Source organism: Cryphonectria parasitica (genome assembly GCF_011745365.1).
Source record: "Cryphonectria parasitica EP155 unplaced genomic scaffold M406scaffold_3, whole genome shotgun sequence".
NCBI classification, from domain to species: domain Eukaryota; kingdom Fungi; phylum Ascomycota; class Sordariomycetes; order Diaporthales; family Cryphonectriaceae; genus Cryphonectria; species Cryphonectria parasitica.
Genome location: NW_024468911.1, coordinates 237771 through 253755, shown reverse-complemented (window position 1 = coordinate 253755; position 15985 = coordinate 237771). Strand labels below are relative to the sequence as shown.

General features: G+C 52.9%; 6 protein-coding genes across 6 annotated transcripts; 3 read left to right on the top strand and 3 right to left on the bottom strand.

The window, feature by feature from the left end:
• Positions 1–1283: 1283 nt before the first annotated feature.
• M406DRAFT_243120 (uncharacterized protein) lies at positions 1284–1724 on the bottom strand (the record flags this gene model as incomplete). Its single annotated transcript, XM_040916198.1, has 1 exon — positions 1284–1724. A coding segment is annotated over one exon (441 nt), but the record flags the coding sequence as incomplete, so codon positions are not given.
• Positions 1725–3488: 1764 nt separating this feature from the next.
• M406DRAFT_65840 (uncharacterized protein) lies at positions 3489–3650 on the top strand (the record flags this gene model as incomplete). Its single annotated transcript, XM_040924950.1, has 1 exon — positions 3489–3650. The coding sequence occupies one exon, from the start codon at positions 3489–3491 to the stop codon at positions 3648–3650; it is 162 nt and encodes a 53-aa protein (XP_040777655.1).
• Positions 3651–3835: 185 nt separating this feature from the next.
• Positions 3836–4659, bottom strand: M406DRAFT_232498 (uncharacterized protein; the record flags this gene model as incomplete). Its single annotated transcript, XM_040915906.1, has 2 exons — positions 3836–4190; positions 4295–4659. Coding segments are annotated over 2 exons (720 nt in total), but the record flags the coding sequence as incomplete, so codon positions are not given.
• A 3774-nt stretch (positions 4660–8433) lies between these two features.
• On the top strand, positions 8434–10006 carry M406DRAFT_287614 (putative aldo/keto reductase). Its single transcript, XM_040918747.1, has 3 exons — positions 8434–8925; positions 8995–9541; positions 9678–10006. Exons 1-3 carry the CDS (start codon positions 8783–8785, stop codon positions 9987–9989), a joined length of 1002 nt encoding a protein of 333 aa, XP_040777653.1. The 5' UTR covers positions 8434–8782; the 3' UTR covers positions 9990–10006.
• Positions 10007–10661: 655 nt separating this feature from the next.
• Positions 10662–11681, bottom strand: M406DRAFT_327817 (uncharacterized protein; the record flags this gene model as incomplete). The annotated part of the gene is made up of 2 exons (XM_040920259.1): positions 10662–10838; positions 10911–11681. The coding sequence occupies 2 exons, from the start codon at positions 11679–11681 to the stop codon at positions 10662–10664; spliced, it is 948 nt and encodes a 315-aa protein (XP_040777652.1).
• A 2537-nt stretch (positions 11682–14218) lies between these two features.
• Positions 14219–14932, top strand: M406DRAFT_53242 (uncharacterized protein; the record flags this gene model as incomplete). The annotated part of the gene is made up of 1 exon (XM_040924510.1): positions 14219–14932. A coding segment is annotated over one exon (714 nt), but the record flags the coding sequence as incomplete, so codon positions are not given.
• Positions 14933–15985: the final 1053 nt, after the last annotated feature.

Sequence of the window (15985 nt, the reverse complement as noted above, 5' to 3'; positions counted from 1 at the left end):
GGGATCTTGACTGGTCTTGAGTTGATGCTTGTTCGAAGGATTCGTGGTTTGCGGCATCATTTTCAACAACTTGGGGCGTAGTAGGCTCATGCCCCTCGTGGCTGGCCCCAGCATCGCCCAGAGAATCATCATGTTCGGCCGAAGAGGGTGTATCATGCTCTTGTTGCATCTCGGCAGGATTTGCAGCCATTTGAAGATATCCCTCGGCGGTGCCACCTTTGACAATGCCTGTCGATGAATTGGCCTCGTCGGTCTTCTCTCCTCCGGCGGGTTGAGCACTGGCCTCTTCAGGGACATGCAATTCCTCGCTCTCTAGGTCCGTCTGTGTCTTTGTCGCTTCGTGTTCGGGTACGGCTTGTTGCTCTTGAACCACTGGAACTTCTGCTTGTTCCTCTGGCCTTGGCGTGTCTTGGTGCTCTTCGCCGTGGCCGCTGTCCACGTCTCTGGTCCCTTCCACTACGCTCTGCTCAGTGGAAACAGGGGCTTCTTGGTCCTGAGGGATAGAGGATGTGACGTGATCGTCAGCATCACCGTGTTGCGCCGGGATGCTGGCCTCGTGGTCGCCTTGTGGTGGAGCAGACTTGTGTCCCTCATCGGATCCTTCACTCGAGTCCGCATGCACAGAGTCATCCTGATGAAGAGTATCCTGTTCTGGCAACTGTTCATTGGCAGGAACATCTGCTTGGTCGGGTACTGGGTCGTGGTTTTCGGGTGCAGAGTCGACTTCCTTCTCGATAGAACTGTCTTCCTCTGGTGTGACAAGATCATCCTTCGATTCTGAGACTGATTCTCCACTTGCATTGTCCCTTGGCGAAGCCTCCTCTGTCTTGGGATCATTGTCGATGGCCTGCTGCTTCCCCTGAGAATCTTCTGGCAGGGAAGGATCTTGCTCCGAAGGCCGACTGTCTCCAGCTTCCACTTCTTTAACATCAGCAGAGGCCGCAACAGATGGCTCTTCCTCCTGCTTCGGAACAGCATCTGGTTCTGATGCGGCTTCCTCCGTCGTTGGAAGTATGGCCTCCACCAGCGTCTTGTCCTGCTGCAGCTGCGACGGCGGCTCCGTGTGTTGTTCAGTGGAGGCGCCTTGGTCACCCTGCGAGGAGGACTCGGCTCGACGCTTCCTTCTTGTAGGCAATGGAGGCAAAGGAGAATTCATGTGCTCGTCGATCCTGCGATTAATGTCCTGTAATAATAATGATCGCACTTGTCAGCAGGGACATTTCGATCCACTTCACGTAGACAGTATGGCGGGAAACCACCAGGCATGGCAAGCAGTCAGCACTCACCCGTCTCTTCTCTCCCAGCTCGCTGAGCTTTTTGTTCCTCTCTTGCAGCATTCGTTCTGCCTCGTCCTCTACCTCCTTCATCTTAGCATCGGCCTCGTCCTCAGTGCTCTTCTTGGCGCCCTCGAGTTTCGTCATCCGCTCCGCATCCTTCCTTTGGTCGCGACCATGAAGCTCGTCGTCTTCCCTCTGTCGACGGGCGGCTATCTCCTCGTCTTCTTTCCGGCGCTTCTCGGTAATCTCATCCCGCTCAGCCCTGCGCTTTTGGCTGAGGTCGCCAGACTCCTTCTGGAAGACCTCCTGAAGCTCTGCAACGGCGCTGTCCCGCCACGCCTCGAGAGCATCAAGCTTCTCATCGTGCACCTTCAGGTCTAGAGATGTGATGGTGGCGTGGATGTCTTGGAGGATCTGGTTCATATGCTGAACCAAGGTCGAAACGTCAGACATCTTGTTTTCTCTCTCTCTTTTTCGTCTTTTGTGAATTACGATCTATAGCCTCGTGCTGACAAGCCTCTCAGTGCAGAACATTTGATTCTGCAGAACGAGTGCTCCAGAGGGGAGGAGGGGGTATCAAGGGGAAAAGAAAAAGTTGATTGTTCTGAAGGAAGTTGAAACAAGACTGGCGATATCCTGCTTCTTCTACCCTCCCTTGACAAGAAAACCTACGAGGCAGCCCAGTGGATTCAGTTGGGTAATCAAGATCTACCAAAGTGTTACTTATTTAAAGGGAAGGGGTTCATCCGAAGGGATAGCAGGAGGGCAGAAGCAAACAGAGTGAGGTATCGTTGTGAAGCTGATAGGTGTGTACGATCAATTGTGGGGCATCCGAGTTGCCCAATCCCCGGCCTTTCTTCCCAGATTGTATTTACTTGCATTCATCTTGGGCACGAGAAGTTGGGAGCTGACGTTAGCTGCAGACATATCTGGCTTTCTGCATAAATACTGGGTAGGGAAGGCATCAGACACGGATGAGCAGCGGGCCAGTGAAGTCGGCTCCTGATACGTTGGTTGCGGGGTTGACTTTATGCGTTAGCTGTCGATCTCCATTGTATCCATGGATGCCGGGGGTTCAGGGTGAGCTCCAGACCGCGCCTCAGTCTAAGGATAACTTCTCATTGGAGAGGCCACAGACGCCCAGCATGAATTTGGGTTGACATGCTTATGGGCAGATGTCGTTGGCAAGACTGGTCTCGACTGAACACAAACCATGGATACTGTCAGGCATACTGTCAGGCGTCAATGGCTGGGCATAAGAATGGATTACTACGTGAAAGATCATGAATGGATGCCTGATTTATGGTCACATAGGTAAAAGTAGGGGCAGATTGATAATCAGAGACTGCCCTAAGCTTCTTTGAGACATAACAACGAAGAAAATGCAGAATAACCCGGATGTGTCAACTAGGACATTTTTTCTTTCTTCTTTTCGTAAGGTGAGATCATAGACCCCAGCGTCTCGGGCTGCGGGGGTAGGTGATTCATAACAGAGATGAGGCAAGCCGCAATTGAGGTGGTGTCGGAAAACAAGGATCCAAGACGTGGAAGGGTGGGCCACGTCGCAAGGGGTGGGGAGGGGTCAAAATATCAAGCATCTGGACTGTGCATAAGGCTGAACCAATATGGATGGGCATGCGAGACGTCAATCATGAAGCAAGGGGCTAGAGGCACAGCACCGCTGGTAACAATGAGTCGTGAGCTGGGGAGGGAGACCTATGCCGAGGAACCGCCCGGCGCCTCTTGGACTCATAATTATACACGAGAAGACGGGCAAATGTTCCAGGGCCCCGGGGCGAGCCGCATGGATTTATCCCTCGGTGTGGCTGCGCCTCAACTTTCGGTCCTGTGGCGTGTCTGGGTAGGGAATTTCGCATTATTACTGCTTTGTGGCTCCTGAGTTTCAGGCTGGTCCAGATCCTCCTCCTCCTCCTCCTCCTCCTATGCCTCTCTCCTCCCTCCCTTCCCTGTGCTCGGAATCCTCTGCTGACATAACTTGACCCCCGCTGTTGGAGCCGCATTACCTCACCGGTGACGACCGCCAACCTCATCTCATCGTGAGGAACAAGACTAGGTGGACACCACAAGCTGGCTTCTGTTGATAAAATCAAAAAGAGCATGTGATTACATCTCACAATTAAAAGTGTAAACTGTACACTGCACCGTAAACTTGTCATGTCTTCATAGAAAATTCTGTCTGCTGTTCTAATTATGATGTTGCATCAAGAGGCACCTGACGACGACTCGCATCGACCGGTGATGATGAAATCACCTTTTAGGCTACGTGGTCCGCTTATCCTGTCCTTTGGAGAGGGGGAAAGAGAAAGAAGAAAGAAACCCCGGCAAATACAGATGCTGGCCCACGAAAGCTGAGAGACGAGGTTGAAAAAAAAAGGAACGAAAGTGAAAAAGGTGACCAACTGAGGACTTGTCTCGTTCTACCATCCTGGGTTTCTCCAAAGGTTCCTCTCATAATATAGACCATGACCACACACTTTCCTCTCTTGCCAAGGCTTCCATTATTTGAATTAGATCCGCCTCAGCTCGGCCCCCTTCGTAGCCATTGCCGCTCTCCGCCTGTACGTCTCGCGGTACTGGACGCGCTCAAAGAAGCCAAAGCCGATGACGGCGATACCAATGACGAACCAGACGCCCGAGACAATGAGCCCCACGGGGAAGATGAGAAGGTTGACGCCCGGCAGGACGAACGCAACCGTGCCGTTGGCGAGCCCTGCAACAACCTCGTCGACAGCAATCTGCGCCTGGGCCGTTGTCGACAGCTCAACCAGGGTAGAGAAGGCACCTGCCACGAAGGCGGCCTCGTTGACCGAGACGTTGGTGCTGACTGTGCTTCCAGCTGCGTTTTGCGCCGAAAGAGTCAGGGTGGGAATCACATATGTTTGTGCCTCAACTCTGCACGACACGAAAAAAAGGGCGAGTCAGCATTGGCGACGCGGAACGGTAAGGACAGAGACCAGAAGTTGATAGGGTAGAAAGTAAAATACGTATACACTTACGTGGACAACTCGCCGGCGGCCATCTTGCTCTGGTCGATCTGGCCGACAAATGTATATGCCTGCAGCAACTGCAAGTCCTGCCGGGTGGTGAGCATAGCCTGTGCCGTGGAGGCGCTCACAGGACTGACGCTGGCGCCGTTGTAGCTCATGGACACCTGGACCTGGTTTGCCGGGATGCCAGCGAAATCGCCTGTCGCGGGGCTGATCTGGTACAGTCGAAGGTCTGCCTCGAAGGCGCCGGTCTGAGTGTCCAAAGCTGGCAGGTTGTAGCAAGCACAGGTCCCTGATGGGTTGCTTGCCACCGTCAGCTTGGAAAGGGCGGTCTGGCAGGCGGCGGAGACCTGGGCATCCCACGCTGTCGTGTTGGCCGTGCTGTTTGTGCTGGTAAGAGTCGACGCGGACTGCCTGCTGCTGAGAACGACGCGTTTGGCGACCGGGAATGCCATCCTGGACTCGAGCACCCGCGAAGACCTTCCTGTGAGTGCGCCCTCTGCCACCAGGTCCGCCACACCTCCTGCCTGAGCTCCCACGGCAAGCAGTGCCGTCAATATCGTCTGGAAGAACATGGTGACTCGTTGAATTTCGAACTATTATCTCGCCGTGCTGTGTGTGCGCGCACAAGTTCTTCCTGTCTTTCTCTGTGTGTCTGTCGAGGTGATTATGACCACACTATTGTGCTGTCGAGAAGTCGTAGTAGTGAATTAAGATCCGGCCGGCGGTAGAGGTTGAGTATTTTCCTTCTTCTCTTCCCTTCGAAACTTGTATGGTCAATGATTGTAATGCGGCCCTGCCTTGCTATAACCCGTGTCCAGAAGGTGAGAATCGAAATGGCGGTTGCCGGGAAGGACTGGCGTAGTGAAAGTGTCGTGGAATACACAACAGGGAAGCCAATAGAGAGAAGAAGGAGAACAAAAGAGAAGGGTAGGAAACGGGCCCGTGAGAACGGGAGGAGGCTAGACTTTAGATTCGCCAAGAGCCTAGTGAAGGTCGATCGTGCAGATTAAAACCAAAATTATGAGGTCAAACGGTAAGGACGGCAAAGAAACAGGGGGGGTCAAGTGTGTGTAAGAAGAAGTGCGAAAAAGGGCACGATGGATGGGACGATTGTTGACGAGGAGGAGGGGTAGTGGAAGATCACAGAATTAAAAAAAAAAAAAATTTGGAGCAAGGACCCAAAACACCAAGGCTATATCAGACGAAGACGCAGGTACAGGCACGAAGCGTGGTTATGCAACATGCATCGTCGACATAGGCATGGGGGGGGGGAGGGGGGCTGAGTATTCTCCAGCAAAGCCGAATGCGTTGTGACAAGTCGAGTGGGTCATCCAACTGACAGGTCGTGGAGAGTCTGTGTGTCAAGATGGGATCATCGAGGGATCTCCTTGTATGAACACCTAGCTAGACGACGAGGGTGAGGGGCATGTTAGGCGTGAAGGAGGATCGTGGCGGTTGCATCTGGGTTCGAGGAGAAGAAAAGAGCGAGAGAAAAGAGGTTGAACAGCGGGTAGGACGGCGGGTAGGAGAAGCAAGGGTGGAACCCCGTCTCTCCCCCTCCCCCTGGTTGCGATGTCTGGAGAAGAGAGTCGGGACCTTGCCCACACTCAGTCGAGACAAAGGAGAGCTACCACGAGACAGACAGTGGAGAGGGATACCCTTGAGAGAATAGAAGTCCGAGCAAAGGTCCTGGGCGTGAGTTGCGCCACAGGAGAAGAACGAGTCGACGACGCTGGACTGTAGAAAGAGCTGAACACCGCCCTAGAGCAGAGTATGGAACTGTGTCGAGGGGGAAGCTGGCTGGCGGCTGTGAGAAGCGTCGAAGCCCTGGATCACGATAGGTTGCTGATGTGGTGGTAGGCAAGACGGAGGAGGCGCACCTTGGCGAGAGGAGGACGTTAGATCGCATCAGAGGCGGGCAGGGCCCTCTGAGCTTAAGGTGAATAGACTCATTTGCCAAGCAGCCAAGAAAACTGCCGAGGTTGGGTGGACAGGGGTTGCAGCGGCGCGCAGGGGCATGGCCATGTCAGAAAGTGGTCGGATGGCCGGGAACTGGAACATGCGGCGCGTCGAGCAGGTCGCAGAATCGAGACCAGTCGAGACCTCAAGGGACCCCCAGTAAGCCGCACTTCCCCTCGATTACCCAATACGCAGTCTTCGAGTCTGTACAGAATGTGTGTGTATGTGCATGAGAGAGCTTCAGACGACTTTGGAAGGCTCGTATATGGTGTTCCAGCTTGGGCAGTCAGTCAGGGGGGTTCGCACACCTTGCCAAAAGGGCCTCCGTGATAATTTTTGGGCAGGCTAGCCAGGGTGGTCCAAAAAGCCACAACCTACATATCCACATTGTCCACCGCGAGACACCATGCACGCGGTGCAGTAGACCAAGACGAGGGCGTAACGCCGGCTATGAAATCTTGTGGGACCACTCTGGGTAAAAGTCGTCCTGGTTCGTCCCAAACCGCCGCAGCCACACCCCGCATGAGGAGCGTGTTCTGGTGCTAGGTGGTACGAGCTGGTTGTCCTGCTTGTCCAAAGGGTCTGAAAAATGGTCCCAGAGGAAGCTATCGACCATTCTCAGTCCCATGGTTCGTCGGCTGGGTGGAAATAATGAAATGACTTCGTATTGAAGAACCATGGTTCTTTTGCAACGAGGTGCCGGCCCACTGATCACGACGACGAAAAGCATGCATCAGCACCCGGACTGTTAATTTTACTGTCAAGAAGGACGTAGCATGCCTAACGGCTTGTACAGACGAGGCCATCGTAGCTTCCTTCATGGATGTCTCCTCATCTCAACGAGAAAATGCCTAGGGGGCAGTTCCTAGAAGAGAAGGAAAGAGTGAGGGAGACTAGAGAGGCCCATGCACAGGAGGACATCGTGGAAGGTGCTGCTGACGCTGTGAGATGAGAAGGGCAAGAGGCTCAACCGCGCGCCTCTAACAATCTTGAAACAGGGGTGGTGAAGGGTTGGGGTCATAGCATCCAATGAGATATGCATCTGGCCCTCATACTTGGTAAGCGGTCCCACAGTACGTAATACAGTAGAGAAGACAGTCATGACACTGTTAAAAACACCGTACTAAGGTTGCACTTTGGTAAGCAGAGGCTTTTGGGGGGGAGGCGCCAGGGGTTGGGGGGGGGGGGTCCAGTCTGATGACCTCAGCAGACCTTATGCCTCCATTTTACCTTGACCATCCAATTACTGGGTCTCTTTTCGCGGCCTGCCCTCTATCATAGAGGCCTCTGTGAAACAGGCTGTTTGTCATCGACCAACTCTCAAATCATGAGAGCAATACTTCAGCACCTCCTCTTCAAAGCCAGGCCTTATGTTCAATTGGGTCTGCTTGCAAGAGTTCAGCACAGTGCTGACCTGACCACTCCTGCCCACCTTGGTGGCAGCTATCGTACTCTCGATGACAGCTTATGCAGCCCAACAGTTCTAGCATCAAGCACGGCACGCCTTTTTGTGCCACATTTAATCTATGTCAACTTGCTCTAGGCTCTTGAGGACTTGCTAGGCGAGAGAGAGAGAGAGAGAGAGAAAGAGAGCGCAGGGAGCTCATCATGGGACAGTACTCCTCGATCGTCATCACATCATGGCGCAGTGCTTCCGGGTCTGCGGATTTGGCCAATTAAGCTCAGGGTCGGATGACGGCCACTCCAGGCCAACGGCCTGTCAGCAGTCTGCGGGGAACCAGGAGTCCCTCCTCTGTCTCCTCCCCTCCACTAGCCAGCTTACGTATACACGCACGCCGTATATAGTATCGTCCAGCGCAGAAGGAGGGTTGCGATTAAAAGGGGAGAGGGAAGAGAGCACCAGGGTGCGCCGGAGCACGAGCAGCATTGCATCTTTTGTGTTGGGGCAAAAGAAGTTCACTTCGTCGCAGAGAGCCTTCAGGCGGACAGATAGTTCGTTTCCCCCGAGGCAAACGGAACAATTCGCCCCGAAGTCGTCCAAGTCAGATGACTATTCGGTTAGCATTTGGACAGCAACATCAAAGCGCCGCCTGAAATTATGTCATGAAATGGCGGAGGTCGGCGGTTAATCGGGGGACATTGACCATATCTATCCGCCCGTAGTAATCCTGCTGACTAACGGTGCTTCTATTGCATTTGAAATCTGACATCTTCAGTCGTACGGTGAGGAGCGAAGACAGCAGGATCGATGATCCAAAGCCCTGGCTCTCTCTCTCTCTCTCTCTTTTTTGGAACTTGCTCGGACCGCATCGAGCGGTCATTGGAAATGTCGTTATTATGGCTGGTTATTCAAGGTATATATAAAGTCTGAACGACTATCGCCTAGGCTTATAATAAAGAAGAAGAACTGCGCGTATCTTGACAGCTGTCTCAGTACCTGTCGCCAGTGATGAGTTTGTCTCCTTGAAGATAAACATAGTAGTGACCGACCACCTAGTAATTGCAAGCAGCGTCTGTCATCCAGATCACTGCATCCTACGATCGATTCCCCTTTCTGCCAGCAATCCAACTACTATGTCGACTTCAAAGCACCCCAAGATCATCCTGGGAGCGTCCCAGATCGGCGACAGGAGCAAAGACGATCGAGTCAAGTACGACACGCCTGAAGAAATCAATGCCTTGCTTGATGTTTTTTACGACAATGGTGGACGACATCTGTACGTCATCTGGAGTTGGGCTCATCACATGCTCAAGATAAGAAGCTAATGTGTAATTATGACCCAAAGTGACACGGCCAGGCAGTACCCACTCGGCGCGCCCACATCGAGTGAGAAACGCCTCGGAGCTGTGGGTGCAGGGGCCCGTTTTACCATTGACACCAAAGTTCTGCACTTCTTTGGAGAGAAAGGCCCCTTCAATACAGGGCCAAAAATCCGCGAGAGTCTTGACGGCTCTATTGCCGACCTCAACCTTCCAGCCGGCGTCAAGATTGGCACGCTCTTCCTTCACCTGCCTGACCGCGAGACTCCCTTGGAGGCCACCTGCGAGGCCATCGACCAGCTGTACCGGGAGGGCAAATTCCAACGCTGGGGTGTGTCCAACTTTCGCGTCGAAGATGTAGAGAAGATGGTTGCCATCTGCAGTGACAAGGGCTTTGTGCTGCCCAGCGTCTACGAGGGCCACTACAACGTCATCACGAGGGGTGCCGAGAAGGATCTCTTTCCCATTCTGCGGAGGCACGGACTCTCGTATCATGCCTTTGGCTCTTCAGTCTCGGGTATATTTGCGGGCAATCACAAGAACGCTCGGCCTGGGGGCCGGTTTGACGTTTCTGTAAGTGAAAATCATTCATCAACACCAGATGCTTCTCACAAACTTGAATCTTCTGTCCTCTTTCGAGAAGCCATGGCCAAGACCACGTCAGACTACAGCTGACTAATGACTGTTTCTTTGTCACTTTCCACATCAGAGCAAGATGGGGAAGTTGTACAATAGCATGTTCGCAAGGCCTAAGATTATGGCTGCTGTGGACAAAGCGGTGGCTGCGACGGCTGAACACGGTGTAGATGCCCACGCCGCTGCGCTCCGGTGGGTTGTCTACCATAGCCACCTCGACCCCGAGAAAGGAGATGCTGTGATCGTCGGGGCATCTAGTGTGGCGCTTCTGTCCTCGAACCTGGATCTGATCAATCAGGGACCCCTGCCTGAAGCAGTGATTCGCATCATGAGCGACGTGTTCGGACAGCTTGGGGACGAGGCGCCTCCATATTATGGTATCTAACTCTTGCATGTATGAAAATGACACGGATTCACGATAATTACATGACAACGTCTCTTTTCTCACATATAGCCCTCTTTTCCAGACAATGGAATGAATAATTGTTGCTGTACCGTTTGGCTCCTCTTCTCTTTAGCTAACACGGCTTTCTAAAATCAAAGAAGACGTAGTATGCAGGCCAGGACACCACACTTACGAAGAAAAGTTCACAATGTTGGGAAATAATCACGTCTGACTACAATCAAATGAATTCTTTTGGCGATAGAAGTGCCAACTTCTGGCAGTCTCGCCAAATTGCTGCATCCAATGAACGCGCAGCCGCAGCGAAATGTGAGTCGTCCATCAATAATAATCATACAAATTCCGAGTTGTCCTGATAAGACCCGACCACTCATTTATCCTTTATCATGAAAATGTACGGAAGCCGATCCCCAATGCGATGCCAATGACACGAGGAGATATAATTTCAGCCCTCATATTTCCTTCCCAGAGCCCAACCATGCAGACCCTTGCATAACGCCCAGCCGCCGATCCGTCGACTCGAAGAAAAAAAAAGGAAGAAAGAAACGCGAAGCCCTCTCATCCCAATAAAATTTTCACAAAGCACCCCAATTTCCTCCAAGATGCCACGCAGTGCCATTCTTGAACAAGACGAACGAAACGAGAATCTTATGTTTAGCCAGAAGGCCGAGGGCGAGCAAGCCGAATTGGAAGGTTCGCGTGGAATCCAGAGGCTCCCTGGACACCGCGAGACGAGTTGGTAGGGGGGACGGTCGGGCCTTGACGGCTGGACAACGGGACGGAGGGTGGCTGAAGACCATGAGACCGGTTGGTCGAGGAGCCGGTCGAGACCTGTTGGGAAGCGACGAAGAGTCTCTGGAGGTCAAGAGGAATACTGCGAGGGATGTCAGGATGGACACTTACGCGGTACGTGTCCAGGTCGCGCTTGTTCTCGACGAAAAACTTGCTCCGGAGCTGGGCAATCATGCGCATCATGTTGTTGTTGGGAGTCCTCCTGGAGCCGCACTCGTAGAGGACGCACAGCTTCAGAAAGAAGCTGCGGCTGATGGTTGGGCCGAGGTGACGCAGCCACCCACGCGAGGAGCCCACTCGATCCCAGAAAGGGCGGTCGGAGAACATGGACTCGTTCCAGATCATCAAGCACACGCGAATGCCGTCTGCAACGAGCATACTGACGCGTCGGCTGGTCAGTGTGCCCGTCGGGAGCACCTCCAACATGTGCATGCGGATGGTCTCGTCGGTGTGCTCGTCCACAATGATCTTGTCAGCAGCAAGGTTGAGGATCTTCTTTGGATCGTTGATAAGCTCGCCTAGGCGAGGGCCCGGCACACGATAGACTGCCTGGGGAACGATATCAAGAGGAATCGCCCGGACATCGAGGTTTTTGTTGTCGCTGGTAAGGCTGACGCTGGAGCTGCTGGAACTGTGCGTGGGAGACGCAATCTTCACCTTGGACGCCGCCCACTGCGGCTGCGCGTCTTCCTCGGGCGACGGTGCATCTTGGGACTGGACCTTGAAACTCTTGTCCCGCGAGCGCTCCAGCTCGCCACGACCAACCGAAGCGATGGCAGGAATTCTGGGGCGTCTGGGGCCAATGTTGAAGCCGGAGTTGTCGCCGTGGTGGAGTCTAGAGCCTGCCATCGAAAGCGAGGCCTTGATCTTGCTGCGGCCCATTTTGTGAAGACTGGAAGGGCACAGAGTCAAATCTTTGATTTCACTTTGTTGCTCGTCTAGGTCTCGAGGTTGTGTGTGTTTGCAGGATGCTGAAGAGTTCAGTGCCAGATGATGGAGGCTGTGAAAGGGGACCAAGTCGATGGTTGACGAAGAGATCAAGGTGAGGAGATGTTATAGGGAATTGCTGTGTCGTCGTTACAATGTTCTGGATTGTTTGTGCTCTTGCAGTCGATTTGCCCCGTCGAGGTAAATGAAGTCGTCCGAGAGGAGAGGATGCCGTCAATATGTACTGAAGGCTGGACTTTGAATGGATGATGGCAAAGAGGAACGATTCCATACCACTCGGAATACAAACAGCAGCCGACTTGTGTGTGGTTTGAAGGCTGATGTACCACGAGGAAAATTGGAAGCTGAACCCAAAAAAAAAAACGAGAAGTAGAGGATTTGTCTCGAAGAGTGTGGAGGGGTTGATCGAGCTACAGTTGTTTACAAACGGAGGGAAAGGAGAGGTCAGACGCGTTGCAAGTTGCTACGCGCCGTCAGGCATGGGCAGTTTGATTTTAGGTCCCTGCTTGGGGAGGCATCAAGAACCCACGAGGATCAACAGTTGGGGCTCAAGGCGCCTTTCATGATCCTCGCAGGTCGTCATGAAGTCCTTGTCCGTCGAGTCCACTTCTGTGCAGGGGGGTACTATGCAGTCATTGTAATTTGCTGTACCTACTGTATTGTGCTGCACAGGCTGCCTCTAATAGGACCAAAGATGCACCATGACAAGGCAGAGAAGCAGAATGAGGACAATTCTTTGTGTGGGTGAATGGAATGAGGAGGAATTCCGGAGTTGACGACCGAGACGGCAGCTTTGTTGAGAGACGGACATCAGTTATGCTGGGCGTGAACCTGTAGGTTGACGAAAGGGCCTCGTTCGCTTTTTTTTTCTTTTTCTTTTTTTTAACGAGGGCTAGTTATTGTGGATGTAGGGTATTGTTTGTAAGTCATAAATGAGAACAGACTAGACATAACGTCTTCATCACTTTGACGAAGTTGGTTGTGAGGTTATATCAGTAGTAGGTTTAATTTTCTGAGCCCCTTTCTCCGTCTTCTTTTACCATCATGTTTCTGATTATTGGTCGTGGTTATGGCTATATATTCATTAAAATTTCGTTTCATTCATGGCAAGTTTTTCATAAAATGTCTCTGACCCGAGAAGCAACGTCGAGTTTATAGGGGATGTTTGCGTGCCTGAATTATAGAGGCAGATTGCATGTATCATACTAGGTTACATATACTAATTACTTATTTGGTTTGTTCGATACATACCTACATAAGTATAGATATCAAGAAGAAGATTATGCACCAAGTGCTGTATCATCAAGTATCACAATGGACTGTCAACATGAGAGAGCCGGTTCTTTTGAGTACTTCGTATGCTGTACGGCAGTATTATGTAAGTACACTCAGTCCATACCCCTGGGGTGTTTCTAGTAGCTGTGCCTCCTGGCTGACTCAATGAAACCTCCCGGACAATCCGAGGACCTTTTCCTGGCCCCGTCTTTTTTGCCAGCGGGACACTGCATCAAGCGCGCCACGCCAGGAGTCGAGTCGGGCTGGGCACACATGCACGCCGTGAGTGACAATGAAGCGCCGCGCCCCCATTTCCCCCCCTCCTGCTTCTTCCTCGGGCGGCCAGGACGGGCCTCGACGGCGGAGACAGCCCCAGATTAGCTGTAATTTCTGTCGCTCCAAGAAGCTCAAGTGTGATCGTGCCCAGCCATGTTCCAACTGCACCAGCCGCGGCATCCCATGCGATGGCCAGTCTCTACCTGTCCCCTCTGGTGTATTATCATCTGGCTCAGGGCAAGTTTGACTTCGAGTCTTTTTTATTCCTCTTATTTCTTTCTTTTCTTCTGGCCACCTGTTGCACCCTCTCTTTTTCTCTGTCTCTTTTCCTTCTTCTTTTGTTGTTACTTCTTCGTCTTGCCTCGTCCTCTTCCTTATTTTCCTCTTCCTCTCCACCGCCCCCACCCCCTTCTCCATCTTCTACCTATATCTGAGTCTTATGTCAGATAATTCAGTGACAAGAGGTAATTACCATGTATCAATAATTAACACTTTTCTCTGTCTCTCGCCACTCTCACAGACCGCCAGCTGCCCCTGATATCATCGAGAGGTTGCGACGCCTCGAGGATGCCGTCTTTGGCTCATCACCAGCCCCGGATCGCCACCATGCCAGTGATCCTCACTCCCAGTCCTCTGCCACCGATGACACCTTGAATCGTTCCTCTTCTAAAGTTGTACTGGATCAATCACCGAGCGAGTTTGACTATAGCCATGTCGGCGAGTCATTGGTGAGTTGCCACAACTCCTTACTGTGCCGTTGCCCCCCTCCTGTCGTCGTCCTCTTCTTGGAGTCTTTGATCTCTACGACTCTTGCTCTTTCATTTCCCACATAAACAGGGAAACCCGAGCACTAACAACATAATCATGAATGCCTCTTGTGGCCAAATTACCAGGCCTTAGATGACTGTGACACGTTCACATTCCGCGTCACCAACAGCGGGGAGAATACTAGCAGGAGGCACACCTCTGTCCGCTCTATAGATCTGCCTAGCAAGGAGGACGCTCTGGCCCTGTTCAGGGACTATCTTGAGAACTCGGACTTTCATGTCGCCAACATCCTGCACCCACCTACCGTTCAGGCCATGGTAGTTGATGTCTACACACAGCTACGACGGGGCCAGAAGGTCGATCTGGGCGCCGCGGCTTTCGTGCTCAGCTTCTGCGCCGCCAGCGCCTACTTTTGGGACCTCGACTTTCCTGCTCAGTTCAACTTCTCCTCCGAAGACAGTGCTGCCGCCCAGTCCCACGCGTGGAAGTCAGCAGCCTGGGACCTCCTCGACCAGGCCCAGCGCTCTGCCTCCAACACGCTTCATCTCATCCAGGCCAGGATGATCCTCGGCGATCTCTTTTACAATATAGAAGGTGTAACGTCCCGCTTCCGCTACCTCCATAGCTGTGCGCGTGCGGCTGCCCACGAGATGAGGTTGCATCTGGTGGATTTCCCAGGGAGCGGGCCAGGAGACAGCCCACTGCTGCGCGAGATGAAGAGGAGAGTCTGGTGGTATCTCGCCGCCACGGACTGGTACGTTTGCCCCCTTCTCTCTTCCTCTTGCATTATTTTGAGTTTTCCCTTTCTTCGTATCAGTCGGGAGATCCTCTTGAAACATATTATGGTTAGCAATATCACTGATTAATCACATGTCCTGCAGGCTTCTGTCCTCCATGAATAGCAACATAGATCGGGCCTATACGGTTCATCCGAAGCACATGAGGGTAAATTATCCCAGCCATATCGTCAGCGCAGACCAGTTCAACCCTCCCTACGGTCCCTGGTCTGAGGCCTCTCTGGTGCACATGACCGTTCGTATCCGCTTGGCCGAGATATGTCGCGAGACGGTCGATGCCCTGCCGCTGGGCTCGGACGACATAGACACTCTGCCGTACGCCAAGATTGCAGCGCTCGACAGGAGCTATGAGCAGATCCTGACCAGCTGGCCCTCACTCGACGGCGATCTCTCATCCACAGACCCTCTGAAGAGGAGGATCGCCTCGCAGTGGTCTACCGGCATTCTGTCCGTCCACGCCCGCCGGGCCAGGCTGCTGAGGCCACTTCTCCAGATCAAGAGCATGCCAGAGAAGTTCAAGGTCTTCCGCAAGACCTGTGTGGACTCAGCTGGGGCCGTCATCGATATCGCCACCACTGTGCTGAGCGAGGCTGTCGAGACCCCTTCGTCCAACTACTCTTCCACCACCACCACGCAGTTGCGCAAGAGCATCATTTCACGCCGCAGTCCCCACCGCAGTGGACTGGTTATCAGCCATGTATGTCTTCTTATTTACCCCTGTTGCCCTGTCCTCATTCCTCCTCTTTAGTAGAGAAAGGTATAGAATGTCTTGAAGTTTTATCATTCCAGTTTGAAAGCGACGTACTAACGAAAAGGTTGACAACACTATAGCTCTTTATGGCATGTGCTGTCCTGGCCACAGACCCTTCGCTCAGAGGTGGAGCAGAGGGTGGCGCTGCGGGGTCTGGTCTGGATATGGAGACGGAGCGGAGGTCGCAGCTGGCGAATGCCTGTCGCCTGCTCGAGAAAGCAGGCGAGAAGAGCCCCATGGCACTGGGAATGATGCAGCGCCTGGTGGGGGTGCTGAGGAAATATCGAGTACACGGCGTGGAGGAGGAGGAACGAGAACAAGGAGATGGAGAGGACGAGGGGAGGAATGTTCCACGTGGGAGGCAAGGCCTA